At 40.2% G+C, this 27746-nt stretch overlaps 1 protein-coding gene across 1 annotated transcript; it reads left to right on the forward strand.

Annotated features, from left to right (window-relative positions):
- Positions 1 to 1308: 1308 nt before the first annotated feature.
- On the forward strand, positions 1309 to 21022 carry flnca (filamin C, gamma a (actin binding protein 280)). Its single transcript, XM_056740472.1, has 47 exons — positions 1309 to 1993; positions 3308 to 3556; positions 4246 to 4343; positions 5187 to 5337; positions 5468 to 5586; positions 5691 to 5768; positions 5877 to 6039; positions 6119 to 6319; positions 7054 to 7191; positions 7280 to 7406; positions 7499 to 7635; positions 7717 to 7910; positions 8014 to 8127; positions 8275 to 8418; positions 8541 to 8664; positions 8744 to 8904; positions 9060 to 9150; positions 9239 to 9408; positions 9499 to 9616; positions 9710 to 9972; positions 10058 to 10655; positions 10887 to 11060; positions 11656 to 11818; positions 11939 to 12099; positions 12225 to 12392; positions 12543 to 12666; positions 13001 to 13157; positions 13234 to 13423; positions 13535 to 13558; positions 13651 to 13895; positions 14035 to 14134; positions 14235 to 14375; positions 14480 to 14608; positions 14697 to 14870; positions 14961 to 15122; positions 15212 to 15415; positions 15514 to 15666; positions 15830 to 15952; positions 16036 to 16272; positions 16360 to 16629; positions 16815 to 16952; positions 17049 to 17164; positions 18363 to 18495; positions 18641 to 18817; positions 19064 to 19282; positions 19996 to 20208; positions 20287 to 21022. The coding sequence occupies exons 1-47, from the start codon at positions 1621 to 1623 to the stop codon at positions 20472 to 20474; spliced, it is 8094 nt and encodes a 2697-aa protein (XP_056596450.1). The 5' UTR covers positions 1309 to 1620; the 3' UTR covers positions 20475 to 21022.
- Positions 21023 to 27746: the final 6724 nt, after the last annotated feature.

Genomic DNA, 27746 nt, shown 5'->3' on the forward strand with positions numbered 1-27746 from the left:
AAACAGAAACTGTGTCAGTTACTACTGGAACCCTGTGTGACAGTGTCTCAACTCAGGGGAATTCTATTTAAAGAACATTCTAGATCATATCAACCTGAACAGTAAGTGACACCAATGACGTGTGACCCTGGACCACCAAACCAGCCATTAGGGTAAATTTTAATCTGAAAGCAAAAAAAAAGCTTTCCATTGATTTATGGATGATGTAGCCTATTTGTTGTTATGATAGGACCATATTTGGCCGAGATATTACTGTTTATTACTGTAAGGATGGCAAAAAATCCAATTATTGAGAAAATGGCCTTTAAAGTCCATCAGAGGCCATAGCAGGCCGTTGCTAAGAAGAAAACAGCTTTGTTTTACCGCTTTCTATTCGCGGCTGTAATGACATCGTGGAGAGTAGATGAACCCCAAAACTGAAATTCTAAGCTTAACATAGATACCAAACTTAATAATTGCCAAAGAGCGAGCAGCAGCGAACAAGGAATTTAGGCCTGTTTCCAGAAATTTTTGTTTGGGATTTTGCTGCATCCACTCACAGAAATAAAGTGTATATATATATATATATATTATTTTTAATTTACAGTTAACTGTGAGCACATTATTATTGTAGGAACACTATGTGTATGGGGCTCCTTCGACTCTTTGTGTCATAGATTTCACAATATGTTGAAAAGTCCATAGTCCATGTTGACATGATCCATCACACAATTTCTGCAGATCTGAGAGCTTGCACATTTATTCCTAAATTCAGATGTTTAAATATAGTGTACAACAAACAATAATGCAGTTTACAGTTTACATACACTTTCTACAGACTTGAATCTGTAGCCTGGACAAATAATGACTGTTTATTACATACATTTCAGTGTTGCTGTTACTGTGTACTGAAGTAAGTACTTAATAAATACCAATGAACAACATGTACTGTATGCATTTTTGGGGAGCTGTTTGTAATTAAATATCTTATTTTTATATTAATCATTTATAATAGCATGTCATATATCCTATGTGACATGGACGCTATAATGCAAACTGTTGGCGGCATCAGGCTCTATTTTTATGACTTTGTCATGCAGGGCTTATGAGCGCACCGTTTACAAATGAGAGGACAGCCTCCCTATTACTCCAACAAGCCAAAAATATATCTGTCTCAACCGGCCAATCACAGACTGTCTAAATTATCCTTCAGCATTAGAAAACTGTTCGTCATACTCCTGTATACACCATGACATCAGTGTGATGTAATCCCGGGAGTCCTGGGTCCTTTAAAAGCCCCTTCATTCACTCTCTCTCCATTTCAAACGACAACTCTCTTCTTTCAGCGAGACGTCTTTCGCTTAAATTTCTCACAAAGTGATATTCTTCAGTCTCAAGTGTCTATTAAGAAGCAGCGACTACATTTGCCAGGATACTGAGAATTAAAAAAAGGGGACCGGCCAGCTTGTAAATCGTAAATCGGATAATCTATCACCGTCTTGACAACAGAACCTCTTTCACAAGTATCTGTGAAAGCCTGTGCGTTTCTTCTAAACTTCGTCCGTGTTTTGATCTGTTTAACAGCAAGGACGCCTCTGACACTCTCCGTCAGCGTTAGAAATATAAAAGCAAAGGTCCATAATGAGCAATTACACACATTTCGACGACCAGCCGCCCCAATTCTACCAGGGCACAGACCTTGGGGAGGAAGAGGAGGAGGAGATGCCAGCCACAGAGAAAGATCTGGCCGAGGACGCGCCATGGAAGAAGATCCAGCAGAACACATTCACTAGATGGTGCAATGAACATCTCAAATGCATGAATAAGACCGTCACAGACCTCCAGAAAGACCTGAGTGATGGGCTCAAACTTATCGGGCTCCTGGAAGTCCTCAGTCAGAAGAAAATGTACAGAAAACATCACGTCAGACCAAACTTCAGACAAATGAAACTGGAAAACGTGTCCGTGGCGCTGGAGTTTCTGGACAGAGAACGCATCAAACTAGTTTCTATTGGTAAGACCCGATTGAGATGATCTCAACTTAAAGTAAAAGTCAAATGCTATTAATGAAAGTTAATATAAAGTATTATTAAAAATGGTTTACAGTAAACAGAAATGTCATGATGTTATAACAATGTAATGTATAGTATATAGTAATATGATAAGAACTACACTTTGTCTATGACAGACCACATCTCCTCTCTATCTCACACTCTAATGCTATAAAAAAATCTGTGTCACCCTCGTGTCATTTCTGTAAGCCTGTAAGACTTTCTTTCTTCCGCAGAACACAAAAGAAGATATTTTGAAAAATCTTGTTAACTGGCCCCCATTCATTCGCATTGGTTTTGTGTCCATGCATTAGAAGTGAATGGGGGCCAGTGCACTTCGGTTACCAACTTTCTTCAAAATATCTTCTTTTGTGTTCTGCGGGGTGCAAGAAAGTCAGAAAGGTTTGAAATGACAATAAATGATGACAGAAGTTAAGGTTTAGCAGGACTGTTTCAACAGCATTCACTTTGTACAGCCAGTCCAACGTCAGTAAAATGGAAAATAGGTCATAAATCCAACAGCATGTTTGTTGGAAGACAACTGTGAAAGTTTATAATAGATCTGCTGCATATGCAGCCATACTATTTTTAGTCATTGAGAGTATTAGAGAATACCCACCGACTTCTTGCCTCCCTTTGCGCATGGAAATGAAAGTTTACTAATCCAATCTGAAGAACTGCTTTGAAATTCATATCCTTGTTGGGAATCTCACAGCTTTTCTGATTCAGATAATGTAAATGATAACTGATATATGATGTGGGATTTATAAACTATGAAAATACTAAATTATTATGCACCACTTTTGAAGTACCTGGTACCAATGTATATACTTTGTGATCAATCAATTATATGGTAATATCATCTGATACCATATGCGTACCATTGTATTGCCAAAGATCCCAGTTTTTCAATGAATTCATAAGAAACTGCTGGGTTGTTTCAACCCATGGTTTTGTGAAATATTTCCAAACTGTTGGTTTAAATGAACATAGAAAATTTCCATGTGTGTGAAAACCTGGCTAAAGTTTTTGAGATAAAAAGCACCAAAGTTTAATTTTTACCATTTATTTCATTATGATTTCATAATGATTAAGATATCAAGGTATTAGGATTTAAAGGTTATATATTGATGTAGAAAAGAAATACTTTCTTTATAAGTCACAGGTAAAATAATGTGTAGTGTAGGGAATGATGATTTGGCTAATCCATGTATGGACTAAAAGAGTTGTAAAACAATGCACTACACCAGTTTAATGGTTGCCTTTGTCCTGTACAGACAGTAAAGCTATTGTAGATGGAAATCTGAAGCTGATTCTGGGTCTCATCTGGACGCTCATTCTACATTATTCGATCTCCATGCCCATGTGGGATGATGAGGATGATGAAGAGGTTAAGAAGCTCACTCCCAAACAAAGACTGCTGGGCTGGATTCAGAATAAGGTTCCACAGCTTCCTATTCACAATTTCAACAAAGACTGGAGGGATGGCAAGGCCCTTGGTGCTTTGGTGGACAACTGTGCCCCTGGTAAGTAAACATCCGGTGTATCTGTTAACTTGGTTGTCATCTGACCCCAGACAGTTGTGGTTGGGTAGGGAAGTTGCTATGTAACTCAACCCATTAGTGTGTAACTGTAAAAGTATTGTTTTATTGTTACTAAGGTGAGAATTTTTGAGTTCATATAATGATTTTTATTTATGTACTGGGTCAATGGTCAATTCACAAGGATTTTAAGAGATGGCTAATCCATATTAAATTGTGCACTTGGGATGGATAAAGGCTTCAGTATATTCACCCTGTCAAATGGGAGACTCACATGGATATATAGTGGAGAGAGGGATAGTGACCTAAAGTGTTTACTTCAGTGCAGCTGATATGAAACAGTCCTCGTGAGACAGTCGTGACCATACAGGGTGCTATACTGGCTGTACAATGTGTTCGTTTTTATTTACGTTATATTGTACCTCTTTCAAACAATTTAGGTTAACAATCTGTAAACAGCAGATCGGGTTAATAAGAGGCCCGAAATCATAGTTGATTTCTAGAATAAGGCCCTTGTTGTTTCAATGAAACAGATTTACTTACTTTTCCTACTTTTTATTTATTAAGATTGTGACTCTATGTGGCCTGCTGTAAAACCTTACCGAAGACGACTTCTGAAGATGTGAATTATTCACTTATGTCATATTGTGAAATTATTATCTTGTCGTGTTAAGGTCTTTGCCCTGACTGGCAAACATGGGACCCCAACCAGCCTGTTGAAAATGCCCGTGAAGCCATGCAGCAGGCTGATGACTGGCTCGGTGTACCACAGGTGAATATCCACTCCGCATTACAACCACACTTCTTCACCGAATAGTAGTTTCATCCCCACATAAGTCTGGGAAGGTTGTGTCTGGGTGTGGATTTGTGTATAATATTACAGGGGTTGACTGCTCCATTATTCTCCTGGGTGAAGTGTGACATTCCTCGGATTGTGTAGCGTGTATGTCATAAACTGTCAGGGCTGAATGCCCTGCTGACTGTTGAGAGGTATGTGGGAGGGGTCGGGCTGCTGCTAAATCCTGTCCTTGGTAAGTTAAGAGCCACCCTCAAACCTCAGCACTCTGTGGATAAATATAGCATCTGAAAAAATCGCCACCACCCTGTGATGGTGGAACAAATGTGATGGCGAAGAGAAAGTGGTGGAGCTGGGAGTTCTTCTGCAATCTGTAGATCTTTAGTTTTATTTCCATATCTGGGATAACCATATGAGTTTACCTGAAGATACATTCTGAATATAGAATGTGGCATACATAAGCTACGGAAGGTTGACAAATGCATCATGGTTATTTCTAAAACACTAAATGTACTTATTTTACATGATTCTTATACGATTTGTTATTCTTATAATAGCAACAAACATTTGTGTTCTTAAGTTTATCTTTACCTGCTGGTAAATGTTGTTATATTCTCACTTTTTTCTTTTTGTTGTAGCTTTAAAAAGAAGATACGAGAAACTGTATTCCTATTCAACGTTATTATTATTATGCTTTTTGCCAACATTTTAAAAATGCATGCATAACTTATTATTTGGGGACATTTAGTTTTTTTAAACATTGGTTAGACAGTAGTACTTAACTTTTCATCTGACATGAAATGAATCTTTGATCTGTAGGTGATAGCTCCAGAGGAAATTGTGGATCCAGACGTGGATGAGCATTCTGTGATGACGTACCTTTCTCAGTTTCCTAAAGCCAATCTGAAGCCTGGAGCTGCTCTCAAGCCCAAGCAGCTGTACCCCAAAAAGGCCAAGGCCTATGGACCCGGTGAGAAAACTAGAGTCCAGACACAAAGACCCCACAAGTGTGCTTTGTTCAAATACATTTGACATTCAAGTGTCAACATTAATACATCACAAAAACAATTGACCTTAAAAATCATACTTTTTGTTTTCAGGTATTGAGCCTCATGGAAACATGGTTTTAAAGCCGGCTGTGTTCACTGTTGAAACGCTGGAGGCAGGACTTGGTGAAGTGATCGTGTATGTAGAGGACCCAGAGGGACACACCGAGGAGGTGAGTGCCAGGATGATGCTGCTTCTGTAACAATTTGTACATGTAAAGCAAACAAAAGCAGATTTGTTGAATATACTGTTGAAATCCACTTTTAACTTTGTTAGGCTAAAGTTGTTCCCAACAATGACAAAAAAAGGACATCCTCTGTCACATATGTGCCCAAAGTAGAGGGTCAACACAAGGTACTTCCTAGAATAAGAACACATGATGCACAATGTTTATTTTGTTAGGATATAGTGAGTGTTTTACCTGTTTCCTGTTGTTGAAATGTTTTTTTTTGTCCACCACAGGTGAAAGTGCTCTTCGCTGGTCAGGACATTGATAAAAGCCCCTTTATGGTTAATGTGGCAAAAGCTATGGGTGATTCTAGTAAGGTACATGCACGAGGTCCCGGTCTGGAGCCAGTGGGCAACGTGGCCAATAAGCCTACTTATTTTGACATTTATACAGCGGGTGAGAATAAAATTGAAGCTGTATTCAAGAAGTCATTTTTTATTCAAGACGGTCTACTCACAGTTCTGTTGAATTCCAGGTGCTGGGGCTGGAGACGTTAGCGTGGTCATCGTTGATCCTCAGAATAAAAAGAACACTGTGGAAGTTATTCTAGAAAACAAAGGTGATAACATCTATCGCTGCACATACAAGCCTGTGCAGGAGGGACCACATATTATCCACGTGAGCTTCGCCGAGCAGCCGATACCCAACAGCCCCTTTAAAGTAAACATCTCTGAGGGTGAGTAACTGTTCATCGCTCATTATTTAGTCTCTGTCGGTCTCCACCATGAATTCTTTTTAAATATGGCACCCATATTGATACAGTGGGCAACAGTCAAAAAATCTCCTCCCACCCAAAAACACACCTGTTTATTTTTGTAGCCCACCTGAAACCCTCTGCAGGGGCTCCAGTCCAAATACTTCCACCTAAGAAGAAAGGTGCGCCGTCGTTCAGATTAGGTTTTGTGTGCGCCTCTGGTCCTTGCCTTTTTATCTGTTATCATGAGCTTGCTTATTGCAGCTTATTGCATTGACGAAATAGAGTAGGAAAGAAGCTACAGTAAACAAAAGTTAGGGCTTGTGTTAAGTGTGTGTATAAGAGGTGCATAGAATGGCAGATACTGACTTTTAGAGAGGCAGATACTGACTTTTTGTCCTTTATTTGACCTTTCATTTGTTGATATTGTATTTGATCTTCATGTAATTTCATGTAGCATCTTGGGCTTGAAAGAATGTAAAACAACTATGGAAAAGTTTGCCATAGCAACACAGTCACTGTTTTATTTATTATTTGCTTAATGTAATGTCTTCTGTCCTGTGAAAGTTTCAGGTTTTGCTCTGCAATGCCGCTTATGAGAAACTCTGCATATTGCCTTTTCCTACACTATATGTTACTAACAGCGCATTGGTATGTGTATTTGACCTAGGTGAATTTAATTTTTTCCATTTATTTATATTCCATTCCCCTATCAGCCAGCAATGCCAATGCTTGTCGGGCCACCGGCCGAGGACTGCAGCCTAAAGGTGTTCGGACTAAGGAGGTGGCGGAGTTTACTGTTTTTACCAAAGGAGCAGGACCTGGAGAGTTGAAGGTCTCTGTGAAAGGCCCAGGTAAGTCTGTCTCCCTTAGTCTCTGTAAACACTAATCAATAAGATTCTGTTAAAAAATGCAGCCGGCACATATAATGCATGTTTTCAGGTGGAGCCGAGGTACCTGTCAAGTTACATGATGCCGATGATGGAGTGTACAAATGTGACTATTGTCCTGTTCACCCTGGAAAATATCAAGTAAACATCACATGGGGTGGCCAACCTATCCAACGCAGGTAAAAGCTAGTAGTACAACCTGGTAAACTGCTGTTATGATACCTATAATTTGTTTCATTATCAGAACTATTTTAAAATTTGTTTGCTGTAGCCCGTTTGAAGTGGAGGTTAGTGCAGAGGCTGGACCACAGAAAGTACGGGCTTGGGGTCCCGGCTTGGAGACTGGAATGGTTGGCAAATCTGCTGATTTTGTGGTCGAGGCTATTGGTACAGAAGTGGGAACTTTAGGTAGGTCATTCTAGATAGGATTTTTTTATGAAAGAGGTATGACAGATGACTTATATTTGAAATCTTTATCTTTTTCTTAAGGGTTTTCTATTGAGGGCCCCTCTCAAGCTAAGATTGAGTGTGATGATAAGGGTGACGGCTCCTGTGATGTAAGATACTGGCCCACTGAACCTGGTGAATATGCTGTGCACGTCATCTGTGACGATGAAGATATCAAACACAGCCCATTCATTGCCCACATACTCCCAGCAGCCAATGACGTCTTTCCTGAGAAGGTGATGAACCTATAGAAACACTATTAAGGGAAAGCTTCTTTGTTTTTCAACACTTTGTCTGTGAATGGCAGTGTTGTTGATTTTTTGGGGATCTTATGTTTAGGTCAAAGCCTTTGGGCCAGGCCTGGACCCCTCTGGAGTTATTGTTAACAAACCAACTCAATTCATAGTTGATGCCCGAGAAGCCGGAAAGGGTAGTTTGAAGATCTATGCTAAGGTGAGTATATGTGAAATAGTTACAGTAAGTCAGGAAGTTCTATTTTAGGGTTGGATGTTTGTTTAAGGATTGTGTCAAGTAAATACACAGTATGCACACGTAGAACAGGACAGTAAAATATGGTTACTAATGTTGGCTTTCCTCCAGGATGCTGAAGGCTGTGTCCTTGACATCAAGATTACTGACAAAGGGGATGGAACTTTTGTTTGCATATATGTACCAACCAAGCCAGTGAAACACACCATCATAATTACATGGGGGGAGGTCAACATATCCAACAGCCCCTTCAGAGTGAGTAATACAGTGTCACTCATTCCAGCATGCCACATTAAAGCTATCATTGTCATTGTCTTAAAGATTTTTGATTGTTGCTAGATTCGAGTAAATGATAACTTCAAATCAAAACTTTCTAGGTCCTTGTTGGTGAAGGCTGTCACCCTGACAAAGTGAAGGTTTATGGACCAGGGGTCGAGAAAACTGGCCTAAAGTCTAATGAACCCACCTATTTCACTGTGGACTGTGTCGAAGCTGGCCAAGGTTTGTTGACAGAAATTCCTAAAGGTTTTTTATATTCTTTAGTCTTTGTTTTGTTAACCATTGTAAATCACTCTCCTAGGTGATGTCAGCATTGGAATCAAATGTGCCCCGGGTGTAGTGGGTCCAGCAGAGGCAGATATAGATTTTGACATCATTAAAAATGACAATGACACCTTTACTGTCAAGTATACACCACCTGGCCCTGGCCGATACACCATAATGGTGGTTTTTGCAGATCAGGTAGAACAACACATGCATATATGCATGTCTAGATATTCTTTTTTATAAATCTAAAATGCATTCCATTATTTTTAGACCTAAGAACACCTTTAAAGCTGACAATGCTATAGAAAAAAAAATGTTTCTTAATCTTAATCATGTTTGCTGTTTGACAGGAAATTGTAAGCAGTCCATTCAAGGTTAAAGTGGATCCATCTCATGATGCTGGTAAAGTCAGAGCTGAGGGACCTGGGCTGAACAAGACAGGTATGACTATTTCATGTACCTGAAATAAAACCTGTTTGGGAAACCAGTTTTAAGTTATAACTGGGTCAGTTATGTAATTGACTTACAGGTGTTCAAGTGGATATCCCAACCCATTTCACCATCTACACCAAGGGGGCCGGAAAGGCTAAACCAGAGGTGCAGTTTAAAACCTCTGTCAAAGGAGATGCTGTTAAAGACTTTGAAATTATTGATAATCATGACTACTCCTACACTGTGAAGTACACTGCTCTTCACCAGGTCTGGATCTCTACTGTCCTTCATTTAGTATTGGATTAAACATAAATTAAATCGCAATTGTTAATTCTGGCCAATTCTGTGCATATTTAGGGTCAAATGGCTGTTATGGTCACACATGGAGGAGATCCTATTCCCAAAAGCCCTTTCAATATCTCAGTTGCACCTCCTTTGGATCTCGGTAAAGTCAAAGTTCAAGGACTCAATGAAAGTAAGCATTTAATAGCACAGTTGAACCTCGGGGTTATTTCTATTTACTTAATAAACCAATTCTATGCCCTCAACATAAATAAATGTTTTACAGAAGTGGAAGTTGGGAAGGACCAGGAGTTTATCGTCAACTCTAAAGGAGCAGGTGGACAAGGGAAGTTAAATGTAAATATAACCTCACCCTCTGGTCGAGTGATACCTTGCAAAGTAGAATCAGACAAGACCAAAGAGTCCACCAGCGTGAAGTACATCCCACCTGAAGAGGGTCTTTACAAGGTGGACATTAGCTATGACGGGAATCCTGTTCCAGGAAGTCCCTTTGCTGTGGAGGGGCTAATGCCTGCGGACCCTACAAAGGTAAAACTGCAGCTGTCTGCCTATACTTGATTTTGTAAACTGAATGTATGGACTCTGTAAATTCACTCCTATGTTTTTCCACTAGGTTCTTGCATATGGGCCAGGACTTAAGGGTGGTATTGTGGGTCAGCCAGCACTGTTTACTATAGACACCAAGGGATCAGGTGCTGGTGGACTGGGTCTGACATTGGAAGGCCCATGCGAGGCTAAGATCGAGTGTCAAGACAATGGTGACGGCACCTGCTCTGTTACCTACCTGCCTACAGAAGCCGGTGACTACAACATCAATATTTTGTTCGGAGGAGCTCATATCACAGGCTCTCCTTTCAAAGCTGTTGTCAAGTCAGCTCTTGATGCAAGTAAGGTTATATTAAGCGGCCCAGGACTGGAGAGGGCTAAAGCCGGAGAAGTAGCCACCTTCACAGTGGACTGCAGCAGGGCTGGAGAGGCAGAACTCACTATAGAGATTGTGTCAGATTCAGGTGCTCAAGCAGAGGTCTGCATACAAAAGAACAATGATGGAAACTTTTCTGTCACCTACACCCCACTCTTTCATGGGATGCACACCATCACCATTAAATATGGAGGTCAGCAAGTACCCAAGAGCCCCATACATGTTCAGGTGGAACCATCTGTGGACACCAGTGGGATTAAAGTGTACGGACCGGGAGTCGAGCCCAGAGGTGAGATTTTAAAATGATTAATTTAGCAGATGCTTATATCCAAAGTGACATTTAAACTATGTGTTTTATCAGTATGTGAGCTCCCTGGGAAATGAAACTACAACCTTTGGGCTGCTAACACTATGCTCAACTAAATAATAAGATAATCAATAAAAAAACGAATATGTTCATCTTAGTTTATTGACTTCAAACTATGCTAATTCATTTTCTTGTTTTCTTTTGTAAATATAGGGGTCCTCAGGGAGGTGACTACACACTTTATTGTTGATGCCAGGGCCCAGACTCAGACCAAAGGAAATCATATCAAGATCCGAATAATCAATCCATCTGGTGCAAACACAGACGCACATATCACCGATAAGGGTGATGGCACCTATAGAGTGGAATACACTGCTTTTGAGGACGGTATGCCATGACTACATTGTTGAATGAATATGTTTAGACAAGAAATGCAAGTGAATGGTCCCTTGAAGGTTGTTAGAAAATTAAATACTTCAAACTTTGAATTACTAATATAATCTCTTAATAGTTGTTGGAGTGGATTTAACATTTTTGGAAAGATCTATGTACTCATGTACAGTATGTGTTATGTTATGAAGTGGGTAATACTTATTACTACTTGCTGTATATATGCTGTATAGTTTTCATGGCTTAGAAGAGGTACCAAATGAGAGCATGTGATGGATCCAGTGAGCATTTAAATAGGACATGCATTGTAAAAAAAGGAATGAAAAGGCTGTGTCTCTCACTAGGACCTTCTGCACAGTTGGCAATGCGTACAGCTTGTATTAATATTAGCGACAGCTGCAGTTCCCTTTAAAACCTGAGCCTATTATAAATAGGCTTCACAGGCTAACTACTTTAAGCCATTAAACTCAAAGGTTTTTCAAAATCAAACAAAATCACGAAACTGAAAGAATCTATCACTACCTGAACAAAAGATCTGATCAGCTTTTGAAACTGAATGCTTCATATGAACTTAAATCTTTGCATTGCGCAGGTTTGCATCTGATCGAGGTCTTTTATGATGACGTTGCTGTTCCCAAGAGCCCCTTTAGGGTGTCAGTTGTTGAAGGCTGTGACCCGACACGGGTTCGTGCTTATGGTCCAGGCCTGGAAGGTGGCCTAGTGAACAAACCCAACTGCTTTACAGTGGAGACAAGGTATGGACTCATTATTGATATCATATGTCTTTGTGATTGAAAGGAAGCTGCTATGTTTGGTTTGAAGCTGCATGAGTTTTGGGTAAAATATCTAATGGTACAAACATCCATCATCTTCAGGGGTGCTGGAACAGGTGGTTTAGGCTTGACCATTGAAGGAGCCTCAGAAGCCAAAATGTTCTGTAAGGATAACAAAGATGGTAGTTGCAGCGTTGAATATGTTCCTTTCACACCTGGAGACTATGATGTCAACATTACTTATGGGGGACAGCCAATACCAGGTATAACATCATAGACATATCTTTCTGCATTACAGTACCTGTCATTATATTTTTATTTTGTCACATAGATATCCTCTCAACTCTATAGTTCGACAGCTGCAGTGTTTTTCTGATGCTAATTTCAGGCAGTCCATTCCGTGTGCCGGTGAAAGATGTGGTAGACGTCAGTAAGGTGAAGTGCGCGGGTCCTGGACTTAGTAACAGGGTGACTGCACATGTTCCACAGACGTTCAGTGTAGACAGCACCAAGGCAGGACTGGCCCCATTAGAGGTTCAGCTGTATGGCCCAACAGGTGATCTCACCCAGTCCTCTACTAAAATGATCTTAGTCAATCTAACACGCTACATTAAATAATCTTTTGTGTATAAAATGTTAGCGTTTCTGCAGAAGATTTGCTTTTCTGGCCTCTGGCTGGTGGTGATGTCGTTTGTTTGTCTTACAGGGGCGATGGAGCCTGTTGTTGTTAAAAACAACCGTAATGGAACACATACTGTCACATACACCCCTGCACAGGAGGGACCATACACTGTGTCAGTCAAATACGCCAGCCAAGAAGTACCTGGGAGGTGAGATCACAGACAGGGCCAGTTTGTCCCACCAACTTTTTTGGGAAATCAGTATATCATGTAAAGCTTTCAACCTCTATTTAATAAAAAATCTGCAGCCACATTGGTTCAGGCAGTGAATTGAAAAAATGCTTACGTAATAAACAGTCATTTTCTATGCCTGGCACTCGTTGACCTGCCATTCAGCAGAGACTACTTGGAAAAATATGTAATTTTTATATTATGTTCCCTTCATTTTTCATATTACTCATATGCTCCCAATCATACAGGTGGATATTTCAGACACAATGTGATATAACATTTAAATTCTCTTTAACTTTGTGGTTGTACACAGTCCGTTCAAAGTAAACACAGCCCCCTCACATGATGCCAGTAAGGTGCGTGCCAGTGGTCCTGGTCTGGACACTAAAGGAGTGGCTGCTAGTATGCCAGTGGAGTTCACTATTGATGCTCGAGATGCAGGAAAAGGCCTTCTGACCGTCCAAATACTGGTAGGCTTTAACCAGTTCTTTGCAGATGTATTATTAATAACGTGTTTGCTGTAGATTTAATCTTTTGTCAATTAAGGATCCAGAGGGAAAGCCGAAAAAAGCCAGCATCCATGACAACAGAGATGGGACCTACACTGTATCTTACTTGCCAGACATGACTGGCCATTACACCATCACCATTAAGTATGGTGGAGATAACATCCCATACTCGCCTTACAATGTCCACGCTGTTCCCACGGGTGATGCCAGCAAATGCCTGCTCACAGGTAGCGCCTCCTTTTCAGCGCACCACTTTTGTGGAGTCCCCATGCACGTTTGTAACAAGTTGGCAGTTGTGTCGATATGAACTAAGTTTTGTTTGCTTTTTTCATTTCCAGTGTCTATCGGAGGACATGGTGTTGGTAATCATGAAACTTTACTCGTTTGTAATACCTCACACACTAATTTGTGTTTTTCTTAAATTTTAAGCAATGCTATTATTTATCATGAGCAGAAAGCCTTGGGCCCAACATTACAATGGCAGAAGAGACAGTCATCACTGTAGATGCTAAAACTGCTGGGAAAGGAAAGGTAACATGTACAGTGTTAACCCCTGATGGTGTGGAGCTGGACATGGACGTTATAGAGAATCCAGATGGCACCTTCGACATCTACTACACTGCACCAGAGCCAGGCAAATATGTCATTACAATACGGTTTGGAGGACAGCACATTCCCAACAGCCCGTTTCAAGTCATGGTAAGGGATATTATTGAACAAATGTGTTGAACTGTGTATGAAATCCATGATAATACCATTAATATTGACCTACTAAAGCCATCAACTTTTTAAATGTATTGTCTGAATTGTTTCTTCAATCTTTTTCATCTTGTCTCAGGCTACAGATCAGCCTGTTAAACCTAGGGATGACACAAAGCCTATGTTCCAGCCCCTAAACTTAGTTATTCCTTTTACTGTCCAGCAGGGAGAGCTTAGTGGTAACACATTGCATCATCTCATTTAATTTCTATTTCTATTATTTTTTAATTCCTTTACAACAAAAATATTTGTTACATGCTCTGGTTGTTTTATTTGCAGGAGAGGTGCGTATGCCCTCTGGTAAGACATCCCGTCCCTTCATCAGAGACAATAAAGACGGAACGGTCACGGTGCAGTATCAGCCCACAGAGAAGGGTCTGCATGAAATGAATATAAAATACGATGGCAACCACATCCCAGGTTAGAAAGCTTTACACATGGTGCACACAACACGTTGCATCTTAAAGACTGACAATACAAATGCAGTTCAAATGATCCCAATTCCAATGTAATCATATCCCCAGGGAGTCCTTTGCAGTTTTTTGTTGATGTAATGAACAGTGGAATGGTGACAGCTTATGGACCTGGTCTGTGCCATGGGACAGTGAACAAACTAGCCAGTTTTACTGTTGTTACCAAGAATGCTGGAGAAGGTATGTAAGGGTGTTACTTTGAAGCAAATGTAAATACATTTCTATTCGATTTAAATATGCATCTAAACAGTTTGTATTCTTTTTACAGGTGGTTTGTCCCTTGCTGTAGAGGGTCCATCTAAAGCTGAGATTAGCTGCAAAGACAATAAAGATGGTACCTGTACTGTGTCCTATTTGCCTACCACACCTGGTGATTACAAAATCATTGTGAAATTTGACAGCAGGAACATTCCTGGCAGCCCCTTCACTGCTAAGATAACTGGTATGACAAGCAACAGTGTCATGAAATTAAACTTTTGTTCAATGTGACTTTCTATATTTACCATATCTCACCGTTAATGTCCTAATGTAGGTGATGATTCACTCAGAAGATCTCAGTTGAACATTGGCACCGCAGCAGATGTCTCACTAAAGATTACAGAGACAGACCTGAGCTATCTGACGGCAAGCATCAAAGCTACTTCAGGAAAGGAGGAACCCTGTCTACTGAAGAGATTGCCAAATCGACACATCGGTAACCAAAGAAGCCATGATTTGCATTGTTTGTAGGTAAGATGTTATTATTCAATAATCTTAGCATATTTTCTATTCTCGCCTCAATAGGTCTTTCCTTCACCCCTAAAGAAGTGGGAGAGCATGAGGTCAGTGTGAGAAAAAGTGGGAAACATGTGACCAACAGTCCCTTTAAGATTATGGTAGGGTCTTCTGAGATCGGGGAGGCCAGCAGGGTAAAGGCATTTGGCCAAGGCCTTGCTGAAGCTCTCACATTTGAAGTAGCAGAATTCTTTGTCGACACTAGAAATGCTGGTAAGTTTTTAAGTAAGGGTTTTGAATTATATGTAGTATATACACATGGTTTAATTGCATACTAAATGTAATCTTACCATTTGAAATGTTTTTTAAAGGATATGGAGGGCTTGGGTTGTCAATTGAGGGTCCAAGTAAAGTGGATATCAACTGTGAGGATGTGGAAGATGGAACGTGTAAAGTGACATACTGTCCAACTGAACCAGGAAACTACATAATCAACATCAAGTTTGCAGATAAACACATACCAGGTTAATCCTTCAATGTTACTTTATGTTTATATTTATGCATTTGCCGGGCTCTTTTTAAGTTTAATCAGTATGTGTTCCCTGGACTTGAACACTCTTAGCACCTTACCAATGAAATATTAATTTTTAAATGTACATCTTTTTGATTTGCTTGTCCATCCCATAGGAAGTCCTTTCACAGTGAAGGTAACTGGAGAAGGACGGATGAAAGAGAGTATAACAAGGAAAAGACAAGCTGCGTCTATTGCTTCAGTAGGCAGCACATGCGACCTCAACCTAAAAATTCCAGGTGGATTAAAATAAATACCTGTAAATTATGGCTTGAAAAGTTTCAAAAACACTAGTCTCATTACAACTTCTATTTTCAAATAGGAAATTGGTTCCAGATGGTGTCCGCACAGGAGCGTTTGACTCGCACCTTCACGCGTAGTAGCCACTCTTACATGCGCACAGAACGCACCGAAATCAGCAAAACTCACGGAGGTGAGACAAAACGAGAAGTACATGTGGAGGAAAGCACGCAGGTCGGCAGAGACCCCTTTAGAGACGTTTTTGATTCGTTTCTAGGAAGGGAGCGACTGGGTAGTTTTGGTGCAATGCGACAGGAAGGTAAAAATTAAGCATTATTCAAACGATTTATATATTTTATTCTCGTCACCACCTTTTATTTCATTGGTTGTCTATGACCCTTTTTAGGTGACACAGGGATTCAGGGTATGACAGCCCAGGTTACCAGCCCTAGTGGCAATGTAGCGGATGCTGAGCTCGTTGACAGTGGGGACAGTACATACCGAGTCCGTTTCGTACCTGCTGAAATGGGTCGTCACACTGTTAATGTCAAATACAGGGGCGAGCATGTTCCCGGAAGCCCCTTCCAGTTTACCGTTGGGCCCCTTGGAGAAGGAGGTGCCCACAAGGTCAGAGCTGGAGGTACAGGCCTTGAGAGAGCCGTCGCTGGAGTTCCTGGTACGTTTAAATACATTTACAATAACATTTAGTCATTCAGCAGACACTTTCATTCTAAGATAGGAACACATGATGTCACAAGAAATTTACCACACAAGAGCTAGTAATTTCTGAAGTCTATAGTCAAGTAAAAGACATAAGTGCAGGACCAGGAAAGCAACTTCTTGTTCATTATTATATGACAGCTGAATTCAGTATTTGGACAAGAGAGGCTGGAGCCGGTGGTTTGTCCATTGCTGTGGAGGGTCCGAGCAAAGCTGAAATCTCTTTTGAAGATAGAAAAGATGGATCCTGCGGGGTTATTTACATAGTGCAAGAGCCAGGTACGGTTTATAAGGAGCATGCAGGGATTTAAAATACTCTCAGATGATAAAACCAGTTCAAATCATTGTATTCCCATTCTCCATTTCTCCTCTCAGGTGACTATGAAGTTTCCATCAAGTTCAATAATGAACAGATACCAGACAGCCCGTTCATTGTTCCAGTGGCAAAACTGTCTGATGATGCACGTGGACTTACTGTTACAAGTCTTCAGGTGAGAATAGATTAACAAAATAAGAAAATAAGAAAATACATACAGGAACAAGGGGGGCACGGTGGCTTAGTGGTTAGCACGTTCGCCTCACACCTCCAGGGTTGGGGGTTCGATTCCCGCTTCCGACTTGTGTGTGTGGAGTTTGCATGTTCTCCCCGTGCCTCGGGGGTTTCCTCCGGGTACTCTGGTTTCCTCCCCTGGTCCAAAGACATGCATGGTAGGTTGATTGGTATCTCTGGAAAAAATTGTGTGAGTGCGTGAGTGAATGAGTGAGTGTGTGTGCCCTGCGATGGGTTGGCACTCCATCCAGGGTGTATCCTGCCTTGATGCCCGATGACTCCTGAGATAGGCGCAGGCTCCCCGTGACCCGAGGTAGTTTGGATAAGCAGTAGAAAATGGAATGGAATGGATACAGGAACAATTCTCTACCTAAACATCTTAAAGGTCTATTTCTCTGCCGCAGTCACTTTTGACTTGTTCGCCCAAAGCTTTGAAATGCTATGCCATGAAGTAGATTCATTTATAACTCTTTTGAAAAAAGTGTTGTCCAAAAAAAAAGGACCTGGCAGCCAAGATCAAACTTCATGCATGTGTTGTGAGCACTGGTTAGTAAGTAGAATAACATATAAAGGCTTGCTTCTAATTTGGGTCATTGCTTACTGAGTTATGTTTGCCTTTGAACTGCAACTGGACTCCATCGTTGTACTTTTGTCCAGGGTCATATTTTAATAGTGCTGAGCAGGGATTAAGTGTTCTTTAGAGCACCTGGGCCAAAGACATCACCAGATTCTTTTAACTGGGGCACAAGTACATCTTGCAGCCCCCCAATAAATTCTTACCGAGTAGTTATTCTCTAATGAGGCAGTCAGAACTAGTTTATTAAATATTTTATAATAGTTAACTTAATTTAAATCAGATTGGTTTAATGGACGAATCAAACAGGTTAGGAAAATGGTTTGAATTGCTTTGTAATTCACTTTGATGAATTCAAACAGCTCACTCACAAACACAATCATTTGAGATCATAGATTTTTCTCACTCCAATCAACAGATTAAAAAAAAGACAATCCATTGAAGAAGTTTTTTTTTCCTGTCTTGACTGAATTATTGCTGTGTTGTTGTATACATTTTGAATGGTCAAATGTGTTTTTCATGTTGGCTTGAATGCAGCAATTCAAAAATCCCATTTCTCTTTCAGGAGAAGGATTTGAAGGTGAATCAGGAAGCCTCATTTGCTGTTCAGAGGAACGGGGCGAGAGGTGTAATTGATGCTAAAGTTCACGCCCCCTCTGGTGTGGGAGAAGAGTGTTACGTCACTGAACTGGACAGTGGTAAGTTATTGTCAAATTAAATACATACGAGTAAATGTTAAATGAAATGCACTTAAAACTACTACTTTTTTGTCAATGTAATGAAATACTGTATGGGTGAAGTGGAATTAGGGATAGACCACATATGTTCTCTTCCTTTTTGTAGACAAAAATGCAATACGGTTCATTCCACGTGAGAATGGTGTTCATTCGATTGATGTGAAGTTCAATGGAAGCCATATCCCAGGTAGCCCGTTCAGAGTTCGGGTTGGTGAAGCAGAAAATGTTGGGGATCCTGGCATGGTGTCCGCCTATGGTACAGGACTTGAGGGTGGTCGCACAGGTATGGGTCCATTATAATATAGTGATTATAGAAATTTCTGATGTAATAATTTATGTTATGCTGAAATTAATATTTCAATTCAAAGTTGTTTATATATCATTTTTCATTGCTGGAAATGGTCGAGATTAACTGGGGGTGCTCTAGTTGGGGACAGTTTTACAATTTTACACTATAGATGCAGAAAACAACTCTCCCCCTATTTCTATGCCTTTAACACTAGATCCATGTGTTCTTTTTGTTTTGTAGGGATCGCCTCTGAGTTTGTTGTCAACACTTGCAAGGCTGGATCAGGGGCATTATCAGTTACAATTGATGGCCCCTCAAAGGCCAAAATGGACTGTACAGAGTGCCCAGAGGGTTACAGAGTCTCTTATACACCTTATGCACCAGGCAACTATCTTATATCCATCAGGTATGGTGGGCCACAGCACATTGTTGGTAGTCCGTTTAAAGCAAAAGTGACAGGTAAGATTACACAAATTCCCTTTTTCAGGCTTGCTTTTTTTCATTTGAATAAAGATGACATATTACAGATTGAACCTTAAATTTAGGAAATGTATTTTGATAAAAAAGGATTGATATTTGCATTGAGTGTTTAAGAGTAAAGGCACGTTTACAATAAGGCCAATAACTATAAAGTAAAAAATTGTTGTTGATTTAAGTCTTTATACTAACAAGTATATTACTGTTTTGATCTCATTCAGAGCGATTTTGGTTGCACTTTATTTTACCCTACGTGTACCTACAGTGTACTTACAGTGGTCTTACCTAAGAAAGAACTGGGTAATTACATGTGATAAGGTTTAGGGGTAGTTCAGGTTTAGTACCTAGTTTTTACCAAGTTATAATATTTACTCTAACAAGTACATAGTATGTACATGGGAAACAGGACTGTAAAATAATGTGCTACCGCAATTTTTAATGAACATTAGAACATTGACAGATAATCAAAATCCATCTGAATTTAAAGTGCAGTGCATATGCAAGCTTTGAAAAAACATGTCATTATTATAAATTGGTGTTGACACTCTTATAATTCGCATTATTGTTATATATCTTCATAGTTATAATCATATTATATATGATTATATTATATAATTGTGAATGCGCCTCAAACCCTGTATTTTTTGCATTGAACAAACTCACCTGTCATTTAATATTTCCATTTTCTGCTTAAGGTATACGTCTGTCCGGGGGTCACAGTCTACATGAAACTTCATCAGTCATTGTGGAGACTGTTACCAAAACCTCTAAAATGGCCGGAGCTTACAGCTCTTTGGACAGCTCCATGTCAACATCAGATGCCAGTAAGGTTGTGTGTCATGGCCCTGGCCTCTCCAAAGCATCCTTGGGTCAGAAGAACAACTTCTCCGTGGACTGTAGTAAAGCAGGTAAAATTAAACACCAAACACATTGAAAAACATGTTGTTTTTAGAGGATGAATAAAATATGTTTTTATTTGTTTTTAGGTACAAATATGCTGATGGTTGGTGTTCACGGTCCCAGAACTCCATGTGAAGACGTGTCTGTTAAGCACATGGGAAACAAACTATACAATGTGACCTACACAATCAAAGAAAAAGGAAACTATGTAGTGATTGTTAAATGGGGGGATGAAACCGTTCCAGGAACTCCTTTCCATGTAACCGTTCCTTAAATCCCCAGACATCCAGATTTCCTGATCAAAAGAATAAATAATAGAACAGTATTGAGTTAATGCAGGGAAATGTAGACCTTAACCAGACATTTATATCATCTTCTCACTCTCGGAGAAATGCTTTTTTTTGACAAATACACTTGTTAGAAGCTGCTATTCTTAATGCTAACCTGTTTGGCGCAAATGCATTTTAAATCTCTTCTGGATGCCACAATGTACCTTTTATTAATCATTAATGAGTGAAGATTGATAAAAACATGAACAAAGATAACTAAACCTGAATGTTACGTTAATTAAATTGGAATCCTGTCACTGAAAGCTTGACCAAAAGAGATGTTAGAATATGCAAAAGAATGTTTATTTCTTAAAGGTACTTTTGTAGGTTAGGGTAAATCACAACTGTATGGTATTGTGTACAGATGTATCCAGCGCTTTTATATGCTTTATAGAATGTCATTTTGTAATCTTAACCATATGTTTGATAAGTGTTTTAAAAACCTAAATAAAGACTAAACTAAAATAAATGTTATAAACAATGTTATACCTTATTGAATGCCTACTTGGTTTGTATTCCCTACAGTACACAAACATACAGTGAAACCAAAAAGTTTTGATAATTTTTAACTATTGGGTGCAGGACAATGAAGTTCATTAATGTTTGTGAGGATAGCAAAATAAACTTCGAAATATGATTCTCAAAATTTCTTCATACTGTGCACTACCAGTAAAATCTATAAAAATTTGGGCCAAATTATTCAGAGCTTTTACCTGACCATGTTTTGCTTAAAGGCGGGGTGTCCGATTTCCGAATTACGCTTGTTAGATAAAGTCAGGCCAAGTACCAAAACAACCTTGTAGCCAATCAGAAGTAAGGTGCACAGTACACAGGACAGATGTTTGTCATGCCGAGCGCTGATGAAAGTTAAAGATGGGGGTAGGCGTGTGTCTGTTTTTGTGATTTGAACATCAACAAGAGCTATGAGAAATCGGATATCCTGCCTTTAAGTGTTTTTTTTAACTGCTAATGAGACCTGAACAAGATGAACCAATGCACAAAATTGGTATTATCCAACTGTGTTCTTAAATTTAACATCAGACAGTTGTTCAACCTAATCCAATACATACATTTCCATCAAAGTTATCTGATACAAGATCAGGAAGATGAATTTGTTCTCACACAGTTTAACTCTTTTTAATCATTTTCTAAAGATAGCAAATAATCTGTGATAACGTTGAAGGTGTCTTAATCAATTTTGGTTTGTATATGTCACAAAATTGGCTGTGATCAAGCGAACGACGATGAATTATAATCCAAAATACAGCTTTAATAGATAAACAGAAACAAAGCAGTTGACTCTCAACCAAACATAACATAATCAAAACCGGACATTGAATTTAGGAAAACACCAGGCTTAAATACACAAGGGGAATGTAATCAGGGAGAACAAAAAAGGTGTAGAGCAATAAACAAGTAATCTAACAAGTAATAAACAAGTGGATCTAACTCCCTCATCAAGTTTGCAGACGATACAACAGTGATTGGTCTCATCAGCAACAACGATGAGACTGCTTACAGGGAGGAGGTACGGCACCTGGCCACATGGTGCTCAAACAACAACCTGCTCCTTAACACTTCAAAGACAAAGGAGATCATCGTGGACTTCAGGAAGGCGAAAGGAGGCACACACGACCCCATCCACATTAACGGGACGGCTGTTGAACGTGTTTCCAGTTTTAAGTTCCTGGGGACCCACATTTCGGAGGACCTTTCCTGGACCACCAACACCTCCTGCCTGGTCAAGAAGGCTCACCAGCGTCTCTTCTTTCTGAGGACACTGAAGAAGAACCAACTGTCTTCAACTATCCTGGTGAACTTCTATCGCTGCACGATAGAGAGCATCCTGACCAACTGTGTCACAGTCTGGTACGGGAACTGTTCTGTTGCTGAGCGCAAGGCACTGCAGCGGGTGGTGAAAACAGCCCAGCGCATCACAGGAACTACACTCCCTTCCATTGAGGACATCCAGAAGAAACGCTGTCTGCGTCGAGCTCGCAGCATTCTCAAGGACTCCTCTCACCCCGCTCATAGACTGTTTACTCTCCTGCCTTCCGGTAGGCGCTTCAGGTGCCTCCGGGCAAGAACCAGCAGACTAGGAAACAGCTTTTTTCCCAGAGCTGTTTCATTATTGAACTCTGCTCCCCACTGATTTCACTACCTCTCATAACTTTAACTTAATGCTGCTATTACAATGTTTACATTGCACTACAGGGCTGCCATGCATGACGGAACTGTACACACCAGTACTTCATGTATCTGCTCTACCGGACTGTTTACACGCATCATTTGCACTCTATACTGCTCACTTGCACACCAGGAACATTACTCTGAATGCTCATTTGCACTAATGGACTACTTTCATAACTGCATTAACTTATCTACTGCACTGTAACCTTAATAACTGCACTAACTCACCTACTGCACTGTAACTCATCTATTGCATCTATCGCATAACTAACTGCATCTACTCATCTATTGCACTATAACTTCAATAACTGCATTAACTCATCTACTGCACTGTGACTGTATATCTGCATCTACTCATGTATTGCACCGTACCTTTAATAACCACATTAACTCATCTACTGCACTGTAACTTTAATAACTGCATTAACTCATCTACTGCACTGTAACTGTATATCTGCATCTACTCATGTATTGCACCGTACCTTTAATAACCACATTAACTCATCTACTGCACTGTAACTTTAATAGCTAATGTCTGTAACTAATGCACACTCAAGTCACTTGCACTATTGTATAGTCTATATTGTTATCTGTTCATAACCTCCTGTACATTAATGTTCACAGTATATAGCCTTCTGTATATATTGTTCATAGTACATACCGATTGTCATATTTTCATAGTACATGCCCATCGTAAATTATTTTCCTAATATTGTATTCTGTATTTATTCACACTGTATATCTGCACTTGCTAATTGCACTTCTGGTTAGACCTAAACTACATTTCGTTACACTGTACCTGTATATGTGTAATGACAATAAAGTTGAATCTAATCTAAAAAGTAATGAGGGAACACAGGCAAAATAGGAATACAGAAAACAAAACCAAACAGATTAAAACCGTGACAATATACTGTACCATTCTTGCGGAATACTAAAAAAAGTTTGAAAATGAAATTCGGTGTCTCATTTAGAAAAAGTGCTGACAGCAGACTGATAGTTGGAGGAGTGAAGTTACAATTTGTTCTGTCAAAGCTGTTAAATTGACACAATAAGAGAAGCATCTCCACTTCACCAGAGCAAAATCCAGATCAGCCAACCAGAAATGCAAATTACGCCTTTATTTTTATTTTTATTTATATATTATTTATTTACATTTTAATGTTCTTCTTTTTAATTTATAAAGGTAGCATTTAATGGAACCATGCTTGAGACAGTCACACCATAGGACAATTTGGAGATTTGTCTCAAAATAAAAAGAATCTAATAGCAAAGCAGTTTTTATAACAACAGTTATAATCTATATATAACTGTGTTTTTCTGTATAATAGAGATGATCTTGGAGTTAATGTCCATCTGCACCGAGGGCAGCTGTCGGCTCTTTTCTGTTCATTTCAGAAGTCTGTGAAACAATTACTGTTCGTTAGCCCGGTTCTCTGAAACATTGAGTAGAGAGATCCACCTATGTGTAGGGCATCTGTACCTGACCCCTAAAGAAGCATCCAATTGCACCAAGACTGGCTTTGACAGACAGGATCGTGTGCCCACTGCCATTGCATTAAGGCACCTGTAAGCGCTACCTTTCCTTAGTGAGCATAATCGCTCCTCATGCAGCAAAGTGGGGCAAGCTTGGATGTCTCCACTCGATGTTTCAGAGAACTGGGTAACTATTGTTCTGTTTCATCGTGTTGTGTTCGAGATTCACCTATGGGAGATATGAACAGCTTCCCAGTTTCCCAATAAACTTACAGCGAGGCTCTGAAAGCCAGAGGATGGTCACCTGCCCTCCCCAATTCAGAGTGAGCTACTTGGGTGCTGGTAATATCCAGCCAGTAGTATCTGACAAATGAATGGGGAGAAGCCCAACTTGGAGCGGCACAAACGTGCTGCAGTGAAACTTCCCTAAACAGAGCCTAAGAGGTAGCCGTGCATTGGGGAAGTGGAACACACGGTTGGGTGGATACCCCGGCAGACAGACGTTGGGGGCATTGGCGGAGGTGATTTCATCATTGAAGGTCGATTGAAGGTGATTGATGAAGAGGGTAGAATAGGCAGAGGGGGATGACTCTCTTCCTGGGGAGTAAACATACAAGAGAGGGCATCTGCACAGGCCTTTTTGATACTTGGATGAAAGAAGATCTGGAGGGGAACCGAGAGAAGAGCATAGCCCAGCAGGCCTGGCGCAGGTTCAACCGTTTTGCCTCCCTGGGGTACTGGAGGTTCTTGTTATCTAGATGAGGAAAGGGTGATTGCCCTCCAGCCAATGCCTCCATTCAAGTGCAAGTTTGATAGTCCCCAATGTTATAGTTCTTCTATGCCGGGATGAGTTTGTGGGAAAAGAAGGTGCATGGATGGAGTACCTCTGGTCTCCCCTGCCGATGAGAAAGCACCGTTCCAACTCCAGAGGAGGCCTCTACAATAAAGGGTTGAGAAGGATCTGGATGGTAGTGGAGCGGTGCTGATGACAATTTCTTCTTCAGACATTCGAATACCTCTGTTGCCAAGAGAGACCTTGGTTGTTTTTTATTAGTATTAGAAAGGTGATCATCGATCATCACTGATAGGCCTACATATCATCTCATATAGATGTATTGGGGAATTTGGCTATAACAGTTGCATTTTTAATGTTGTGGGGCATTTTAAAATGAAGGGGCTTCTTTATATTACATGTAGGATTATGTCTACATTAAATGTGCGCATTTTCAAGTGTTTGTGCAGACTGCGTGTGGGAGCTGAAAAGCAGCTTGTTTGTACTACACGCTGACATGGATGCGCAGGTGCGATCACTTGTAGACTACTTAAAAAAACTATTTTAAACCTTCGGTCATACTGTATGAAAATAATGATTTCATCATTTGAATCTTATAAGTGTCTATTTTCTTGTGTACCCCCTTAATATACAGTTGAAAGAAAAAGTATGTGAACCCTTTGGGCTTACTTGGATTTCTTCATAAATTGGTCATAAAATCTGTTTTGATCTTCATCTAAGTCACAACAATAGAGAAACACAGTCTGCTTAAACTAATACCGCACAAACATTATACGTTTTCATATTTTTATTTAACACAACATGTAAACATTCATAGTGCAGGGTGGAAAAAGTATGTGAAACCCTAGGCTAATGACTTCTCCAAGAGCTTATTGGAGCCAGGAGTCAGCCAACCTGGGGTCCAATCAACGTGATGAGATTGGATGTGTTGATTAAAGCTGGTCTGTCCAATAAAAAACACACACCAGTTTTGAGTTTGCTGTTCTGAAGAAGCGTTGTCTGATGTGAACCATGGCTCGCACAAAAGAGCTCTCAGAAGACCTACGATCAAGAATTGTTGACTTGCATAAAGCTGGAAAGGGCTTCAAAAGTATATCTAAAAGCCTTGATGTCCATGTGTCCACGGTAAGACAGATTGTCTACAAATGGAGAAAGTTCAGCACTGTTGCTACACTCCCTAGGCGTGGTCGTCCTGTAAAGACGAATGCAAGAGCACAGCGCAGAATGCTCAATGAGGTGAAGAAGAATCCTAGAGTGTCAGCTAAACACTTACAGAAATCTCTGGCACATGCTAACATTTTTGTTGACAAATTCAAACGTGCTGCAATGTTTTTATTGGACAGCAGTGGCTTCCTCCGTGTTCTGTTCTACAATATGGAAAACATTAAACAAGAATGGACTTCATGGGAGGACACCACGGAGGAAGCCACTGCTGTCCAAAAAAAACATTACAGCACGTTTGAAGTTTGCAAAAGAGCACCTGGATGTTCAACAGCACTAGTGGCAAAACATTCTGTGGACCGATGAAACCAAAATTGAGTTGTTTGGAAAGAACACACAACGCTATGTGTGGAGAACAAAAGGCACAGCACACCAACATCAAAACCTCATCCCAACTTTGAAATATGGTGGAGGGCATCGTGGTTTGGGGCTGCTTTGCTGCCTCAGGCCCTGGACGGATTACTGTCATCGATGGAAAAATGAATTCCAAAGTTTATCAAGACATTTTGCAGGAAAACTTAAGACCATCTGTCCGCCAACTGAAGCTTAACAGAGGATGGACGATGCAACAGGACAACGACCCAAAGCATAGAAGTAAATCAACAACAGAATGGCTTCAACAGAAGAAAATACGCCTTCTGGAGTGGCCCAGTCAGAGTCCTGACCTCAACCCGATTGAGATGCTGTGGCATGACCTCAAGAGAGCGATTCACACCAGACATCCCAAGAATATTGCTGAACTGAAACACTTTTGTAAAGAGGAATTGTCCAAAATTTCTCCTGACCGTTGTGCAGGTCTGATCTGCAACTATAGGAAACGTTTGGTTGAGGTTATTGCTGCCAAAGGAGGGTCAACCAGTTATTAAACCCAAAGGTTCACATACTTTTTCCGCCCTGCACTATGAATGTTTACATGTTGTGTTCAATAAAAACATGAAAACGTATAATGTTTGTGCTGTATTAGTTTAAGCAGACTGTGTTTCTCTATTGTTGTGACTTAGATGAAGATCAGAACACATTTTATGACCAATTTATGAAGAAATCCAAGTAAGCCCAAAGGGTGCACATACTTTTTCTTTCAACTGTATGTATATAAGTTCATCGTTTCTGTACAAAAATAAACATGTATCAAAAAAAATTAGGCTTACCTCTGTTTATTTTAGTTATGCGGCAGTGCGACTTGACTTGAAACTTATCAGGACTCGACTTGACTTGCTTGATTTGTCCAAACTGTGACTTGAGATTTGACTCAAGACTTGGTGGTTAAGACTTGAGACTTGCTTGGACTTGACCATATGTGACTTGTCCGCACCTCTGGAAGCCAGAACCTCGCTGAAGAAGGTGGTCTTTTGACAAACTGAAGTCTTTTGGTTATAGTGCGAATAATTTATTCGGGATCTGACGCCATGCAAACCACGTGGAACATGTAGTGCAATTTGATGCTTCAACAGAGGTCAGGTACGGATGTCCTTCCCATAGGTGGATCTCGAACACGAGAACTAGTTCCACAGCGGAGAGGATCCTCTTGCTTTCATAG

This window comes from Triplophysa dalaica, chromosome 24 (genome assembly GCF_015846415.1).
Source record: "Triplophysa dalaica isolate WHDGS20190420 chromosome 24, ASM1584641v1, whole genome shotgun sequence".
NCBI lineage: Eukaryota > Metazoa > Chordata > Actinopteri > Cypriniformes > Nemacheilidae > Triplophysa > Triplophysa dalaica.